Genomic DNA, 18711 nt, shown 5'->3' on the forward strand with positions numbered 1-18711 from the left:
TGGACCCATTACTTTTGCCTGAGAGAGATTCTCATCTAATATCTGGATAGGTAATTTCTCCCGTGATCACTGTCAAACTTTTTTGACAACATAGACATCTGATGTAAAAAGAGTTCATCTATATCTTCAGTCTGTCCAGGTGGCCTTATAGTAAACACCAACAATAATGTCTTGTCTGTTCTTCTCTCCTTGTATTCTTACTCAAGCAGTTTCTGCAGAACTACCATTTTCTGAAGCTTGGATCTCTGCGGAGATATACTTTTTCCTAACATGCAATGCAACACTTCCTCCCCTCTTCTTAATCCTGTTTCTATTAAATAAGGTGTAGCCTTCCAGGTTTGTATTACAATCATGTGTATCATCCCATTAAGTTTCAGTAATGCCTGTGACATCATATCTCTCTTTCTGTGTTAACAGCTCTAATTCTCCTTGTTTGTTTCCCATGCTCTGTGATTTTTCCACGCATTATGGTTTGAACAGTTTTAGTTGAACAGTCAATGTGCTAATGGAAGCATGACCAGAACCTGATATATAGGAACGGGTCTGTATTATAAGTGCTGATCCTACAGAGTACGACCCGTATTTGTGAAGCAGTCACCTATGCCAAATTTTACCTCTTGGTTCCAATTACCATGTAGTTATGACCTAAAGTGTCAACGGCTTATACTATTTCTGTATTTGTCGTACTTTTTCTATTGGGTGATTTCTGTGTTTTTTCAGGCTGACAACAGAAAGAGACATAAGGAAGAAAACAACGATCACTTGAATGACTCCCAGGCTGCAGACATGGCTTGGATAAAGCACAAGCAGCTCAATGAATCTATCATTGTGGCACTTTTCCAAGGCCAGTTCAAGTCGACTGTGCAATGTCTAACTTGCCACAAAAAGTCCCGAACGTTTGAAGCTTTCATGTACTTGTCTCTACCACTTCCATCATTAAGCAAATGTTCTCTTCAGGTATTTGTCTCAAGATAATTTCTCCTTTTCTCAAAATCGTTAAGTTCTTTGTTTTAAGTTTAGACACAGAAATAGATGACAATATTAAAAAATCTCAATTATCAGAGCACGGGTTTTAACCCCTTCATGACCGTGGGATTTTTCGTTTTTCCGTATTCGTTTTTCACTCCCCTCCTTCCCAGAGCCATAACTTTTTTATTTTTCCGTCAATTTGGCCATGTGAGGGCTTATTTTTTGCAGGACGAGTTGTACTTTTGAACGACATCATTGCTTTTACCATGTCGTGTACTAGAAAACGGGAAAAAAATTCCAAGTGCGGTGAAATTGCAAAAAAAGTGCAATCCCACACTTGTTTTTTGCTTGGCTTTTTTGCTAGGTTCACTAAATGCTAAAACTGACCTGCCATTATGATTCTCCAGGTCATTACGAGTTCATAGACACCTAACATGACTAGGTTATTTTTTACCTAAGTGGTGAAAAAAAATTCCAAACTTTGCTTAAAAAAAAAAAAAAAAAAATTGCGCCATTTTCCGATACTCATAGCGTCTCCATTTTTCATGATCTGGGGTCGGTTGAGGGCTTATTTTTTGCGTGCCGAGCTGGCGTTTTTAATGATTCCAATTCAGTGCAGATACGTTCTTTTGATTGCCCGTTATTACATTTTAATGCAATGTCGTGGCGACCAAAAAAACGTAATTCTGGCGTTTTGATTTTTTTCTCGTTACGCCGTTTAGCGATCAGGTTAATGCTTTTTTTTATTGATAGATCGGGCGATTCTGAACATGGCGATACCAAATATGTGTAGATTTGCTTTTTTTTTTTATTGATTTATTTTGATTACGGCGAAAGGGGGGTGATTTAAACATTTATATTTTTTTTATTTTTTTCACATTTTTTTTAACTTTTTTTTTTTAACTTTTGCCATGCTTCAATAGCCTTCATGGGAGGCTAGAAGCAGGCACAGCACGATCGCCTCTGCTACATAGCAGCGATCTGCTGTTCGCTGCTATGTAGTAGAAAATCAGGTGTGCTGTGAGCGCCGACCACAGGGTGGCGCTCACAGCTGCCGGGGATCAGTAACCATAGAGGTCTCAAGGACCTCTATTGTTACAATGGAGAAGCATCGCCGACCTCCGATCATGTGACGGGGGTCGGCGATGCGCTCATATCCAGGCCGCCCGGCCGGATGCGGTAGTTAAATGCCGCTGTCTGCGTTTGACAGCAGCATTTAACTAGTTAATAGCGGCGGGTGAATCGCGATTTCACCCGCCGCTATTGCGCGCACATGTCAGCTGTTCAAAACAGCTGACGTATCCTGGCTTTGATGCGGGCTCACCGCGGAGCCCTGCATCAAAGCAGGGGAGCTGACATCGGACGTACTATCCCGTCCGATGTCAGTAAGGGGTTAAAGATTAGCTGTGTGTGTGCCTTCTGTTCAAGGAAAACTAAGCAGCCATGCTTTTTTTGATGCAGGACCCTTTCATAAGGGCTTACGAATACTCGTGTTTATTGATGTACAGGTGCTTCTCACTAAATTAGAATATCATCAGAAAGTTAATTTATTTCTGTTCTTCATTACAAAAATTGAAACTTGTATATTATATAGAATCATTACAAACAGAGTGCTCTATTTCAAGTGTATTATTGTTAATGTTGATGATTATGGCTTACAGCCAGTGAAAGCCCAAAAGTCATTATCTCAGTAAATTAGAATAATTAATAAAAAAAAAAAAACCTGCAAAGGCTTCCTAATCGTTCAAAAAGTCCCTTAGTCTGTTTCCGTAGGCTCCACAATCATGGGGAAGACTGCTGACAGATGTCCAGAAGGCACTCACTGACACACTCCGCAATGAGGGTAAGCCACAAAAGGTCATTGCTATAAAATCTGGCTGTTCAGAGTGCTGTATCCAAGCATATTCATGGAAAGTTGAGTGGAAGGAAAAAGTGTGGTAGAAAAAGGTGCACAAGCAACTAGGATAACCACAGCTTTGAAAGGATTGTTAAGAAAAGGCCATTCAAAAATTTGGGGGAGATTCACAAGGAGTGGACTGCTGCTGGAGCCACTGCTTCAAGATCCACCACACACAGACGTATCCAGGACATGGGCTACAAGTGTCTCATTCGTTGTGTCAAGCCACTCATGACCAATAGACAATATCAGAAGCTTTTTACCTGGGCCAAGGAGAAAATAAACTGGACTGTTGCTCAGTGATCCAAGGTGCTGTTTTCAGAGGAAAGTGGGACTTTGATTTCCAAATGAAATGCAAAATTTAGAGTCTGGAGGAAGAGTGGAGAGGCCACAATCCAAGCTGCTTGAGGTCTAGTGTGAAGTTTCCACAATCAGTGATGGTTTGGGGAGCCATGTCATCTGCTGGTGTAGGTCCACTGTGTTTTATAAAGACCAAAGTCAGCACAGCTGTCTACCAGGAGATTTTAGAGCTCTTCATGCTTCGCTCTGCTGACAAGCTTTTTGGAGATGGAAATTTCATTCTCCAGCAGGACTTGGCACCTGTCCACACTGCCAAAAGTACCAAGATCTGGTTTAAAAATAACAGCAGTATCACTGTGCTTGATTGGCCAGCAAACTTGCCTGACCTTAACCTCATAGATTGGTATTGTCAAGAGGAAGATGAGACACCAGACCCAACAATGCAGAAGAGCTGAAGGCTGCTATCAAAGCAACCTGGGCTTCCATAACACCTCAGCAGTGCCGCAGGCTAATCGCCTCCATGCCACGCTGCATTGATGCAGTAATTGCTGCAAAAGGAGCATTTACTGAACATACATTTCAGCAGGCCAACATTTTGGATTTTAAAGTAATTTTTCAAGCTGGGGTTCTAAAGTATTTTAATTTACGAAGATAATGATAATGGGTTTTCATTATTAATAAATATATATATATATTAATAAATATATATATATATATATATATATATATATATATATATATATAAATTATGCTATTCGCTTTTTGTGTTGAAGAACTGAAATAAATTAACTTTTTTGATGATATTTTAATTTTAGTGAGAAGCACTTGTAAATTTTGATAATGCCACACCAGTCAGATCAACAAGTGTACATAGCAAGGTAGAACTGTAGTTAAATTATAAAAGATAACTTTTAATAAGATCCATTTAAAAAAGCCTCAGGCCTCAAAAAACCAACACAAATACCAAAATAAACACACACAATATACATATACCACCAGACGCTCCTAATAATAATATAATAATAATAATAATAATTTTATTTATATAGCGCCAACATATTCCGCAGCGCTTTACAACTTATAGAGGGGACTTATACAGACAATAGACATTACAGCATAACAGAAATCACAGTTCAAAACAGATACCAGTAGGAATGAGGGCCCTGCTCGCAAGCTTACAATCTATGAGGAAAAGGGGAGACACGAGAGGTGCAAATCTAATAGCATGGTGAATTATAAACACCCCTTTTTTTTTTTTTTTTTGTTTATGCAAAAGTACTCTTAGGCATCCTTAAGGCCCCGTCTCACATAGCGAGATCGCTAGCGAGATCGCTGCTGAGTCACAAGTTTTGTGACGCAACAGCGACCTCCATAGCGATCTCGCTATGTGTGACACGTACCAGCGATCAGGCCCCTGCTGCGAGATCGCTGGTCGTGTCGGAATGGCCTGGACCTTTTTTTGGTCGTTGAGGCCCCGCTGACATTGCTGAATCGGTGTGTGTGACACCGATCCAGCGATGTCTTCACTGGTAACCAGGGTAAACATCGGGTTACTAAGCGCAGGGCCGCGCTTAGTAACCCGATGTTTACCCTGGTTACAAAAAAAAACAAACACTACATACTCGCCTTTCGGTGTCCAGGTCCCTTGCCGTCTGCTTCCTGCTCTCACTGACTGCCGGCCGTACAGTGAGAAGTGAGAGCACAGCAGTGACGTCACCGCTGCGCTCTCAGTGTACGGCGGCTCAGTCAGAGCAGGAAGCAGACGGCAAGGGACCTGGACACCGAAAGGCGAGTATGTAGTGTTTGTTTTTTTTGGTAACCAGGGTAAACATCGGGTTACTAAGCGCGGCCCTGCGCTTAGTAACCCGATGTTTACCCTGGTTACCGGGTGCTGCAGGGGGACTTCGGCATCGTTGATGACAGTTTCAACGATGCCGAAGTCGTTCCCCTGATCGTTGGTCGCTGGAGAGAGCTGTCTGTGTGACAGCTCCCCAGCGACCACACAGCGACTTACCAACGATCACGGCCAGGTCGTATCGCTGGTCGTGATCGTTGGTAAATCGCTTAGTGAGACGGGGCCTTTACTCATTGCCCTATGGTCTGCACATAGAAAACACAAGTTTAAGCAAGAGCCGATATCAAGGTACATAAGGGAACAATCTCACCCGAGATACGAGCTCCTTCCTTTTGCAGCATGAAGTGGAATGATCTCAGATGCCAGTCTATATGGGAAAAGCTCTCTGCGTGCCTGTTCAACGCCCCATTTCTTTGGATTACATCCGGACCATATCTACATCCTCCCTCATCAATCAGTCTCCCGACGCGTTTCCTTTGGCTCCATCATCAGGGGAGAAGCCAAACAAGGATAGCGGGTGTGCTGTGCATCGCACATCACGCTGGAGGAACGGACTCACCGCTCATGGATGATCGGCTTTAAAAAGGGCGCCACATGAAGTACGTCATGAGTCCCACAGCACACCATCCATAGAGCGCCGCTTCCGGTTTGCAGGAGATCACGTGATCCGCGATTAACACGCCCTCAGAGGTCGGCGTGAACCGCATATTGGCACGCAAACGTCACTTCCGGTCAGAGGAGAAACAGCACTACTCGCTGGGTGCTAGATACATTATATCAATATGTCAGATGTACATACACAGGTACATCAGCACTCAAAGGGCATGAACACCCATTTATTTCCAAATTATATGTAACCATATTTCATTCTTTGCTGAAAGTGGACAGGATAATTACAAAATACAGATACAATTCGTTCTATCTCCCATTATGCTTTTTCATCTTAACGCTTAGCCAGAGTTCAAAGGTGGAAAAAAGCATGCTGAGATAATAGCTCTTAATGTACATAAGGGTAAGACAATCGGCGAGTCGTGCTGTAGCTTCAAATCAGGACTACCAATGCCCTTTTCTTTTTTGATATCCTCCTTCTAGATATTTGAAGTTGTAAGATTTCATTTGCATCTAATTCCCCACACGTTAAGGTTTGAAAATACGCTACCAAGTTACCTTAGGGGTGATAATCTAATCAACTATTCAGGCATTGACGAGTATTGTGTTTAAGTCTTCTGTCAATGACCGCAATGTTATGTACGCCTCCTGGAGGCAGAGAGAGTTTTTTTTCTGTTTCTCCTCTGACCGGAAGTGACGTTTGCGTGCCAATATGCGGTTCACGCCGACCTCTGAGGGCGTGTTAATCGCGGATCACGTGATCTCCTGCAAACCGGAAGCGGCGCTCTATCGATGGTGTGCTGTGGGACTCATGACGTACTTCATGTGGCGCCCTTTTTAAAGCCGATCATCCATGCGCGGTGAGTCCGTTCCTCCAGCGTGATGTGCGATGCACAGCACACCCGCTATCCTTGTTTGGCTTCTCCCCTGATGATGGAGCCAAAGGAAACGCGTCGGGAGACTGATTGATGAGGGAGGATGTAGATATGGTCCGGATGTAATCCAAAGAAATGGGGCGTTGAACAGGCACGCAGAGAGCTTTTCCCATATAGACTGGCATCTGAGATCATTCCACTTCATGCTGCAAAAGGAAGGAGCTCGTATCTCGGGTGAGATTGTTCCCTTATGTACCTTGATATCGGCTCTTGCTTAAACTTGTGTTTTCTATGTGCAGACCATAGGGCAATGAGTAAGGATGCCGAAGAGTACTTTTGCATAAAAAAAAGGGGTGTTTATAATTCACCGTGCTATTAGGTTTGCAGCGCTCTGCAGGAGCGTCTGGTGGTATATGTATGTTGTGTGTGTTTATTTTGGTATTTGTGTTGGTTTTTTGAGGCCTGAGGCTTTTTTAAATGGATCTTATTAAAAGTTATTTTTGATAATTTAACTTCAGTTCTACCTTGCTATGTACACCTGAGAAGCACTTGTATTTCACTGATTTTAATGAACAGAATTCTTCTGATGTAATAAACTATTTCCAACAGGTATAATTTAAAGGCTACCCTCAAGTTTTGAAGTTATTCCCAGTCCACTGGATAGTGCACAGGTTTCCGATCGCTGAGACACCAACTGATCCCCAAAAAACAGGACTCTGAAGCGCCCCATGCAAATGGTCCTGCTGGTTGATCATGAGCACTGCCACTCGATCGATTACTAATGGCGACCATCAGAGATAGCGGAGTGCTGCGCTCCATTGGTCTTCAGCAATCGCTCAGAAATAAATGGAGCAGCAGTGTGCATGATCAGCCAACACTGCTTCCACACAGGCGCTCAGATAGCTCTAAGGGTAGGCTATAAATCAATCACCGATCAGTGACATTCTACTGACCAGATCATTGATGGACAGGGTGCATGGGTGAGCCCCTCTTCCACTTTGTAGTTTACCAGGTGAAGCTCTATAGTTTTGGCAGTGGTTCTGCCTGGTACTGAAACACCCAGATTCTTGTCATCAAACTGATCATGGAGATACTTGGGTGCCTGTCCTCCACAGATTTGATTTTGTGGCTATCAATATCAGTTACAGAAAACTTTTTAGGCTATGTTCACATGTTGTGTTTTTTTCTGCAGGCAAAACCTGCTTTTTTTTCGCAGTAATTAAGCCGCTTTAAAAAAAAAACAAAAAAAAAAAAACAGTTTTTATTGTATTTTTGGCTGGGGTTTTGCTGCGTTTTTCAGGTACATTTGTCTCTTGCGTATAATACTGGTACAGTTAAGGCCTGCTGTTCATATGTTTTTTACACCAAAAAACGCAGCGAAATCTGATACCTGTGTTTTTGCTGCTTTTCTTGCACTACTCATTGCTTTCTATGGCTGAAAAAAATGCTGCCAAACTGCTGACAGAAGTGACACGCTGCAGCTGTAAAAAATGCAGCAGTTTTCCAATTCAGTCAGGAAAAAAAACAATGTCTGCGCATGACATTTCTAAAATCCTAGCTTTTGCTGTTACTGTAAAAATTGCAGAAGCGCAATGTGTGAACATAGGGGTGTCTACTATCTAATCTTTTTGTCCCCCACCTCCTCACCTCAAATAAAAAAAAAAAAAAAAAAAAAAAAAAAAAAGAATACGATCAACTCAAGCAGCTTGGGATTGATCTGTTCTTGTTAAAAAAAAATTTTTTTGTTTGTTTGTTTTTTTTGTAGGATTGCCTTAAGTCTTTTTCCAAAGAAGAGAAGCTGACGGACAACAATAGATTTTTTTGTAGCAACTGTAAAGCAAGTAGAGATTCTACAAAGAAAATGGAGATTTGGAAACTCCCCCCAGTTCTCCTTGTGCACCTAAAACGGTAATTGTATTTTATTATGATCATTTTTGCAATACTTGTCTTAACCTCAGATGATCAGTTGGTTTTAACAATTGCATGCATGACTGTTTCCTAGATTTTCTTACGAAGGACGCTGGAAGCAAAAACTTCAGACGTGTGTGGATTTTCCATTAGAACATCTTGACTTGTCCCAATATGTCATAGGACCCAAGACGTTTAAGAAATACAGTTTATTTGGAGTGTCTGTAAGTAGCTACTTCTAAAGATAAACCAGTCGCTACCTTGGTGTAGTTATATGAAATACACCTTTGAGGCTATTATAACAATAGCGTAGTGTATATGTATTAAACTACTCTGATCAACAGGAAAAATGTATTCTAATCTTATTGATGACCTATTGTAGGGAAGTGTGTGTGTGTGCGTTTGTATTTGTGTGGGTATATATATATATATATATATATATATATATATATATATATATATATATATATATATATATATATATATATATATATATATATAATATATATATTTATATATATATATATATATATATATATATAGTTATATGAAAAAGTTTGGGCACCCCTATTAATCTTAAGCTTAATGTTTTATAAAAATTGTTTTTTTTTGCAACAGCTATTTCAGTTTCATATATCTAATAACTGTTGGACACAGTAATGTTTCTGCCTTGAAATGAGGTTTTTTGTACTAACAGAAAATGTGCAATCTGCATTCAAACAAAATTTGACAGGTGCATAAGTATGGGCACCTCACCAGAAAAGTGACATTAATATTTAGTAGATCCTCCTTTTGCAAAAATAACAGCCTCTAGTCGCTTCCTGTAGCTTTTAATGAGATCCTGGATTAAGGTATTTTTGACCATTCCCCTTTACAAAACAATTCCAGTTCAGTTAAGTTTGATGGTCGCCGAGCATGGACAGCCCTCTTCAAATGATCCCACAGATGTTCAATGATATTCAGGTCTGGGGACTGGGATGGCCATTCCAGAACAGTGTAATTGTTCCTCTGCATGAATGCCTGAGTAGATTTGGAGCGGTGATTTGGATCATTGTCTTGCTGAAAGATCCATCCCCTGCGTAACTTCAACTTTGTCACTGATTCATGAACATTATTGTCAAGGATCTGCTGATACTGAGAGGAATCCGTGCGCCCCTCAACTTTAACAAGATTCCCAGTGCCGGCATTTGCCACACAGCCCCAAAGCATGATGGAACCTCCACCAAATTTTACTGTGGGTAGCAAGTGTTTTTCTTGGAATGCTGTGTTTTTTTGCCGCCATGCATAACGCTTTTTTGTATGACCAAACAACTCAATCTTGGTTTCATCAGTCCACAGGACTTTCTTCCAAAAAGAAATTGGCATCTCCAAATGTGCTTTTGCATACCTCAGCCGACTGTTTGTGGCGTGCTTGCAGAAACGGCTTCTTTCGCATCACTATCCCATACAGCTTCTCCTTGTGCAAAGTGCGTTGCATAGTTGACCGATGCACAGTGACACCATCTGCAGCAAGTTGATGCTGCAGCTCTCTGGAGGTGGTCTGAGGATTGTCCTTGACTGATCTCACCATTCTTCTTCTCTGCCTTTCTGATGTTTTTCTTGGCCTGCCACTTCTGGCCTTAACAAAAACTGTACCTGTGTTCTTCCATTTCCTTACTATGTTCCTCACAGTGGAAATTGACAGGTTAAATCTCTGAGACAGCTTTTTGTATCCTTCCCCTGAACAACTATCTTGAATAATCTTTGTTTTCAGATCATTTGACAGTTGTTTTGAGGAGCCCATGATGCCACTCTTCAGAGGAGATTCAAACAGGAGAACAACTTGCAAGTGGCCACTTTAAGTAGCTTTCCTCATGATTGCATACACCTAGCTATGAAGTTCAAAGCTCAATGAGGTTACAAAACCAAAAAAAGTGCTTTAGTAAGTCAGTAAAAAGTAGCTAGGAGTATTTAAAACAAGAAAATAAAGGTGCCCATACTTATGCACCTGTCAAATTTTGTTTGAATGCAGATTGCACATTTTCTGTTAGTACAAAAAACCTCATTTCAAGGCAGAAACATTACTGTGTCCAACAGTTATTAGATATATGAAACTGAAATAGCTACCCATTCATCCTACCCTCAGGGAGCAGAAAGCAGACTACCAAGTTAGATGATTTCTGTAAGTTTCTCTAATTATTTTATATTGTTTTGCATAGTTGTATGTCTTCTTATCATTAGTGTTGAGCGATACCGTCCGATACTTGAAAGTATCGGTATCGGAAAGTATCGGCCGATACCGGCAAAGTATCGGATCCAATCCAATACCGATACCCGATACCAATACAAGTCAATGGGACTCAAGTATCGGACGGTATTCCTGATGGTTCCCAGGGTCTGAAGGAGAGGAAACTCTCCTTCAGGCCCTGGGATCCATATAAATGTGTAAAAGAAAGAATTAAAATAAAAAATATCGCTATACTCACCTGTCCGACGCAGCCTGGACCTCAGCGAGGGAACCGGCAGCGTTGTTTGTTTAAAATTCGCGCTTTTACTTGGTTACGTGAAGTCCCGGCTTGTGATTGGTCAGGGCGGCCATGTTGCCGGGACGCGGACCAATCACAGCAAGCCGTGACGAAATTACGTCACGGCTTGCTGTGATTGGTCCGCGTCCCGGCAACATGGCCGCCATTAACCAATCACAAGCCGTGACGTCACGGGAGGCTGGACACGCGCGCTTTTTAAAATGGGCGCGTGTCCAGCCTCCAGTGACGTCCCGGCTTATGATTGGTCCGCGTCCCGGCAACATGGCCGCCATTAACCAATCACAAGCCGTGACGTCACGGGAGGCTGGACACGCGCGCTTTTTAAAATGGGCGCGTGTCCAGCCTCCCGTGACGTCCCGGCTTGTGATTGGTTGCGCCGCGGTCAATCAATCACAAGCCGGGAGGCTGGACACGCGCGCATTTTAAAATTTTAAAATGGGCGCGTGTCCAGCCTCCCGTGACGTCCCGGCTTGTGATTGGTTGCGCCGCGGTCAACCAATCACAAGCCGGGAGGCTGGACACGCGCCCATTTTAAAATGCGCGCGTGTCCAGCCTCCCGTGACGTCACGGCTTGTGATTGGTTGCGTCTCCCATGTGACTGCGACGCAACCAATCACAACGCCGGAACGTAATTTTAAAATCCTGAAGGACCTGAAATTACGTCACGGCTTGCTGTGATTGGTTGCGTCCCGGTCACATGGGCGGCACGCAACCAATCACAAGCCGGGACTCACGTAAAGGAAAGAAAAGCGCGAATTTTAAACAAAGAACGCTGCCGCTTCCCTCGGTAAGGTGCAGGCTGCGTCGGAGAGGTGAGTATAGCAATATTTTTTATTTTAATTCTCTCTTTTACACATTTTTACATTAATGTTGTTTCGATACCGATACCCGATATCACAAAAATATCGGATCTCGGTATCGGAATTCCGATACAGCAAGTATCGGCCGATACCCGATACTTGCAGTATCGGAATGCTCAACACTACTTATCATATTTTTATGCCTTTTCTTACTGTAAGCACTGAACCTTTTTGTATTAAAGTATAAAACTTTAACAAGTTGAACCTTGAATGTTCTAAAAGAATCCATAGCCTGAGGTGTGAGAGCCTTATAAGTTGTAGGCATTATTAGTAGTAATATTTCCGGGACTCATCGCCCGTGTATTCGGGGAGTGGTGGCAGCGTGTATGAGCGGGTGTGTGGCCTGGATCAGTGTGTGATTTATGCTCCCATTACAGCATAGGACAGAGGTTTAATGCCTGGACTGAGAGGGGAGATAGATTAATCCTTGCAGGCACAACCCAAGTCACGTGCTGAGAGCGGGCACTTGACGAATTGGTGACACCACGGAGTAAGGGATCCGCGACACCTATTGGTAGGCGTTCAACAGCCAGCACCCACCCTCCGCGATCAGCTGGCGGCAGCGGGTTGTGTTTGGAGCTGAACAGCACAGTTTTAGTTTAGTGTGTATTGTCAAATAGGAGCTGATGTGAAGTACTCCACCGATCTACAATTATATCCTAAAAATAGGTCATCAATACTATAGGTCCAGGTCTGAGAGCAGTATAATGTAAGTGCAGAGCAGAGACTCTGATTCCAGCGATGTGTCCATTTACTGGGCTGCTTGCTGCGCTTGTAATAACATCACTGTTTTATCTGATTCACATCTGTTTGCCAAATGCTCTGTACTACCCCAACCACACCACTAATTGGCAGCTTTCTGCCTATGTACAGCGTAAACAAATTTGTTAATCAGTTGTGGTGGTGTGGTTTTCCAGAGCTCATGAATATGGAGGATTACATGGTATCATCTTTACTAGTGATAATCTCTTGCTGATGACTGATTTTATCAAAACTACAGCAAGCCGTTCACACATCGCTGGAATTAGGATATCTGCTTCTATTTTGAGCTGCTCCCGGATTAAGTGGCATATACCTGTTGACAGATTCCATTTAAATGTGTTTGCTTTCTTACTTTTCCTACACGTTCCTTATGTTAGGTTTCTACTAAAAATGGCAGCGTATAGTTCTGGCATATTCTCCTTGCAGACTGGGCATTAGCCGTGCAGTACAGTGTTTGAAAAGCATAGCTGCTGTGTTGCCTACACAGTGCCACACCTGTCGCTGGTTGTGTCAGGTATTGCAGCCCAACTCCATACATCCTATTGACTGATATTACACAAAGTTTGCAAGGTTGAAGCTATATTTTGTAAATGCTGTACAGCCCCAGTAAAGATTCTCGGATTAGGGAGCTTGCATTGATTCCTTACCTGCGTCTGCCAACAACCCTGGACGCTTCAGGTTCATTAGCGATTTGAGCATTGGTGGTGTGATCTGCAAGGCTAATGAAACGGGCGAAGGGATTCAATCTAGGCAGGTTGTATTTATAATGGTTTCCTTTATTGCTACTTTTGACCTATCCCTTTTGTGTTTTGAACAGAACCACTATGGTGGACTGGATGGTGGCCATTACACTGCCTACTGCAAAAATGCAATGAAACAGAAGTGGTTTAAGTTTGATGACCATGAAGTGTCCGACATTTCAGTCTCCTCTGTGAAAACCTCGGCTGCATACATCTTGTTTTACACTTCATTGGATCTTCGAGGAGCCGAGCTTTTGACATAAGCATTTGTCCAGAAACGTTCCTCAGGCATTTACTTCTCAAAAAATGTCTTATTTTCAATGAAATACTGTGGTGTGACACTTATTTCATCACCACGGGGGTATTAAAGAGCGGGTACTGGAGCGATCACTCTCCTGCTCTGAGTGTGATGGGCTGAGGATCCCAAGAAGACGAGAGCCAACGCCGCTCTTCTCAGGCAGATGATTAGAGTTCTTACAAGTACGGACTGCTGTTTAATAGAAGCATTGAATGGTGGCTGTAGGTGATCGCCACCTTTCTCCTCTGCTCTTCTTTATGGACCGTCTGTACTATACACTGTCCTAACAGACAGGCTATGCTTACAGGAATCTTGCAGTGTATAGCAATCAACACTGCAGCATCAAACTGAAAATGCCTTGGATATGTCCGTATTAATCGCTTGATAAGTAACTTGTCTAGTGTCCTCTTCTTGCCTTTTTCCATATGTTTCTCTACTGTGACATACAAACAGTCTAAGCAGATTGGGAACGTATTAAATCAAAGACTGCAAGCTTGCACATCACTCCAAATGTGTGTGTATATATCTCCTTTGTTGTAAATCATATTTATGTAAAATACCTATAGCACTTGATAAACTGTCTAACATCTAAATAAATCTATCTACTTGAGGATGTATATACTTCGTGTTATAAAATCACAATATACAGATACCGAGCCCTACTGCAAGTCCTGGAAGCAGCCATTCAGAGGGCAGCACACAGCATTTCTCTGAATTATTTATTGTGCATGTGGTTTGTTGCTATAACATGGTCCAACTCCAGTGCCCTATCAATAATATATAATGCTCCCTACCTAAATAATGCTTAGAAGCGGTCAGAAGACCTCTGGTGGCTTTTGTATGGGAGCCGTCCTAGTCTGAAGGTCGGCTCCGTTTAGTTAGTGATCATTGCCTTCCGACCATTCATGTCTTTTTATGATGATTTTTTTTTTTTACCAATATATTCATATCTTGGATAATTGTTTGATTCCTTTTGATTCCTGACTTCCCCCCCCCCCCTCCACTTTCATATCTTAACTAATCTTTCATTGCCACTTTTTCATTTTTTTCATCCATTAACCCCTTCACAACCGATGACATATAGGTGTGTCATGGGTCGTGTTCCTGCCTTTGATGCTGGCTCCGGTGCTGAGCCCACATCTTTCTCTGCACATGACAGTTGATCTGATCAGCTGTCACTTGCTTCTAACGACCGTGATCCACCCACAGTTGTTATAATAATAATAATCTTTATATAGCCCCAGCATGTTCCGCAGCGCCTTACAATTCAACAGTTCATATAATAATAATAATAATAATAATCTTTATTTATATAGCGCCAACATATTCCGCAGCGCTTTACAGTTTAACAGTTTCAAACACAGTCATAGGTAACAATGTTAACAATACAGCAATAAAGCAAAATAATATACAAACATATACAACAGTCATAAGAAAGTTAACGATAATACAATAATTAATGCAAAGATATTGATGACCCTGCCCATAAGAGCTTACTGTTAAGTTAATTGCCTCTGTCAATTGTCCATTGGGGTGCATTAAATAGCCATCATTCCACTCCCATTCAGTATTTTTCTGTTCATATTTTGAAAAAAAATAAATAAATTGTATATGCCCTTCACTTTCTCTAGAAATGCATTTTATGAAATAAAGTTTTTCTTCTATTCCATTTATTGAAGTATTTTTGTTAAAAGCTATTACTCAGGAATGATTAACCCCTTTCTGCCATCTGACGTACTATTCTGTACATGTGACCTGGGCCTTACTTCCCATGGACGGAATAGTACATCATGCGTAATTAGCCGCACTCATGGGGGGAAGCGCGGCCGGATGTCAGCTGATTATCACAGCTGACACCCGGGACTAAGTGTCAGGAGCGGTCACGGACCACTCCCGGGACTTTAACACCCCCCCCCCCCCCCCCCCCCCGGAACACTACGATCAAATAAGATCGCAGCATTCCGGTGGCATAGAGAAGCTCCCTGTGTGCTTACCTAAGACCCTCAGAACAACACGATGTGATCGTGTTGTTCTGAGGTTCTCCCTGCCTGCAGACCCCCGGATGCAAGATGGCCGCGGAGTCCTTCCAGTTCCTGCAGGGAGGTGGCTTGTCAGTGCCTGCAAGCCTCCTGCACTGCCTGTCAGATCGCTGGTCTGACAGTGCTCTGCAAAGTGTCAGATCAGCGATCTGACTTTGTATAATGATATCCCACCTTGGAACAATGTAAAAAAAAGTTTAAAAAAAATGTATACTGTGTAAAAATATTTTTTTAGAAATTCTTAAATAAAGAAAAAAGAAAATATTGTTCCAATAAATACATCGTTATGTAAATAAATTAAAAAAGTACACATTTAGTATTGCCACGTCCGTAACGATCCGACCTGTAAAACTGTCCCACTATTTAACCCCTTCAGTGAACACCGTAAAAAAAGGCAAAAAACAATGTTTTATCATACCACCGAACAAAAAGTGGAATAACATGCGATCAAAAAGACGGATATAAAAAAACATGGTCATCTTGTCCCACAAAAAATGAGCTGCCATACAGCGTCATCAGCGAAAAAATAAAAAAGTTGTAGCCCTCAGAATAAAGCGATGCAAAAATAATTATTTTTTTATATAAAATAGTTTTTATTGTATAAAAGCGCCAAAACATAAAAAATATGAGGTATCGCTGTAATCGTACTAATCCGAAGAATAAAACTGATTTATCAATTTTACCACAAGTGGAACGGTATAAACCCCCCACCCAAAAGAAATTCATGAATTGTTGTTTTTTGTTCATTCTGCCTCCCAAAGATCGTAATAAAAATCAATCAAAAATGTCATGTGCCCGAAAATAGTACCAATAAAAACATCAACTCGTCCCGCAAAAAAAAAAGACCTCACATGACTCTGGGGGCCAAAATATGGAAAAATTATAGCTCTCAAAATTTGGTGATAAAAAAACTATTCTTTTGCAATTAAAAGCGTCTTTTAGTGTGTGACAGCTGTCAAACATAAAAACCCGCTATAAATAATAAATCAAACCCCCCTTCATCACCCCCTTAGATAGGGAAAAATAAAAGTATTTAATTCCATTTTCCTATTAGGGTTGGGGCTAAAGTTAGGTTTGGGGCTAGGGTTAGGGGTTTGGTTAGGGTTGGGATTAAGGTTAGGGGTGTGGTTGGGGTTAGGGTTATGGTTAGGATTGGGATTAGGATTAGGGGTGTGTTCAGGTTATGGTTGGAGTTAGAATTGCGGGTTTCGACTGTTTAGGCACATCAGGGGCTCTCTAAACACGACATCGCGTCCAATCTCAATTCCAGCCAATTCTGTGTTGAAAAAGTAAAATGGCGCTCCTTCCCTTCTGAGTCTGCCGTGCGCCCAAACAGTGGTTTGTTGGGGGTATATTGTGGTCCAATTTCTCCTGTTATCCTTGGGAAAATAAAAATTTGGGGGCTAAAAAATCATTTTTGTGGGGAAAAAAATGATTTATTTTCACAGCTCTGCGTTATAAACTGTAGTGGCTTGGGGGCTCATTCAAAGTTCTCACCACACATCTAGATAAGTTCCTTGGGAGGTCTAGTTTCCAAAATGGGGTCACTTGTAGGGAGTTTCTATTGTTTAGGCACATCAGTGGCTCTGCAAACGTAACATGACGCCCGCAGACCATTCTATCAAAGTTTGCATTCCAAAATGTCACTACTTCCTTTCCGAGCCCCGAAGTGTCCCCACTCAGTAGTTTTCTCCCACATATGGGGTATCAGCGTACTCAAGACAAATTGCACATCAACTTTTGGCGTCCAATTTCTCCTGTTACCCTTGGGAAAATACAGAACTGGGGGCTAAAAATCATTTTTGTGGGGAAAAAAAAAAAAGATTTATTTTCATGGCTCTGCGTTATAAACTTCTGTGAAACACTTGGGTCAAAGTGCTCACTACACATCTAGATAAGTTCCTTGGGGGGTCTTGTTTCCAAAATGGTGTCACTTGTGGAGGGTTTTCACTGTTCAGGCACATCAGGGGCTCTCCAAACACGACATGGCGTCCGATCTCAATTCCAGCCAATTTTTCATTGAAAAAACAATGGACAAATTGAATAACAAGTTTTGGGGTCCAATTTCTCCTGTTACCCTTGGTAAAATAAAACAAATTGGATCTGAAGTACATTTTTTGTGAAAAAAAAGTTAATGTTCATTTTTGTTTTTTAAACATTCCCAAAATTCCTGTGAAACACCTGAAGGGTTAATAAACTTATTGAATGTGGTTTTGAGGGGTGCAGTTTTTAGATTGGTGTCACACTTGGGTATTTTCTATCATATAGACCCCTCAAAGTTACTTCAAATGTAATGTGGTCCCTAAAAAAAAAAAAATGGTGTTTTAAAAATCAGAAATTGCTGGTCAACTTTTAACCCTAATAATTTCCTAACAAAAAAAATTTGGTTCCAAAATTGTGTTGATGTAAAGTAGACATGTGGGAAATGTTACTTATTAAGTATTTTGTGTGACATATCTCTGTGATTTAAGTGCATGAAAATTCAAAGTTGGAAAATTGCGAAATTTTCAGAATTTCAAATTTACGTTTTTTTTTCACAAATAAATGCAAGTCATATCAAAGAAATTTTACCACTAACGTGTAGTTAAATATGTCACGAGAAAACAGTGTCACAATCACCGGGATCAATGCAAGCGTTCCAGAGTTATAACCTCATAAAGGGACAGTGGTCAGAGTTGTAAAAATGGGCCCGGTCATTAACACGCAAACCACCCTTGGGGCTTAAGAGGTTAATAATGAACGTGTTGTCTGATAGGCCTTTCTTGTTTTTCTTTTCACTATTTTGGTATTTAAATCTCTGTTGTTTGACAACATCATAATTTTGTAGATCTCATGTTTCCATTAAAAAAATGGGATTCATGGGTTAGTTTGGTTTCAAGCTTGGGTGCAAAGAAAGCAGCTTCATTCAAAAGTCATCAGTTTATTTTGGTTCTGAGACATAATGATCATTCCATTCAAGGAATTGCTGAGGAACTGGAGCTACACCATAGTGTATACTACTCACTTTACAGAATATCGCAAACTAGTAGTCACCAGGATTGACATTGTTTTCCATAGTTTTGCATCGGAAACCA

The 18711-nt window shown here is 41.4% G+C and overlaps 1 protein-coding gene across 1 annotated transcript in view; it reads left to right on the forward strand.

The window, feature by feature from the left end:
• USP8 (ubiquitin specific peptidase 8) overlaps positions 1-15199 on the forward strand; it is a 110554-nt gene extending 95355 nt beyond the window's left edge. Inside the window, exons 17-21 of the mRNA XM_077263671.1 lie at positions 721-957; positions 8271-8413; positions 8508-8637; positions 13378-14875; positions 15015-15199. Coding sequence (XP_077119786.1) covers positions 721-957; positions 8271-8413; positions 8508-8637; positions 13378-13563 — 696 coding nt within the window. The 3' untranslated portion in view covers positions 13564-14875; positions 15015-15199. The remainder of the gene's footprint in view (positions 1-720; positions 958-8270; positions 8414-8507; positions 8638-13377; positions 14876-15014) is intronic.
• The last annotated feature ends 3512 nt before the right edge of the window (positions 15200-18711 follow it).

This window comes from Ranitomeya variabilis, chromosome 5 (genome assembly GCF_051348905.1).
Source record: "Ranitomeya variabilis isolate aRanVar5 chromosome 5, aRanVar5.hap1, whole genome shotgun sequence".
In the NCBI taxonomy this organism is placed as follows: domain Eukaryota; kingdom Metazoa; phylum Chordata; class Amphibia; order Anura; family Dendrobatidae; genus Ranitomeya; species Ranitomeya variabilis.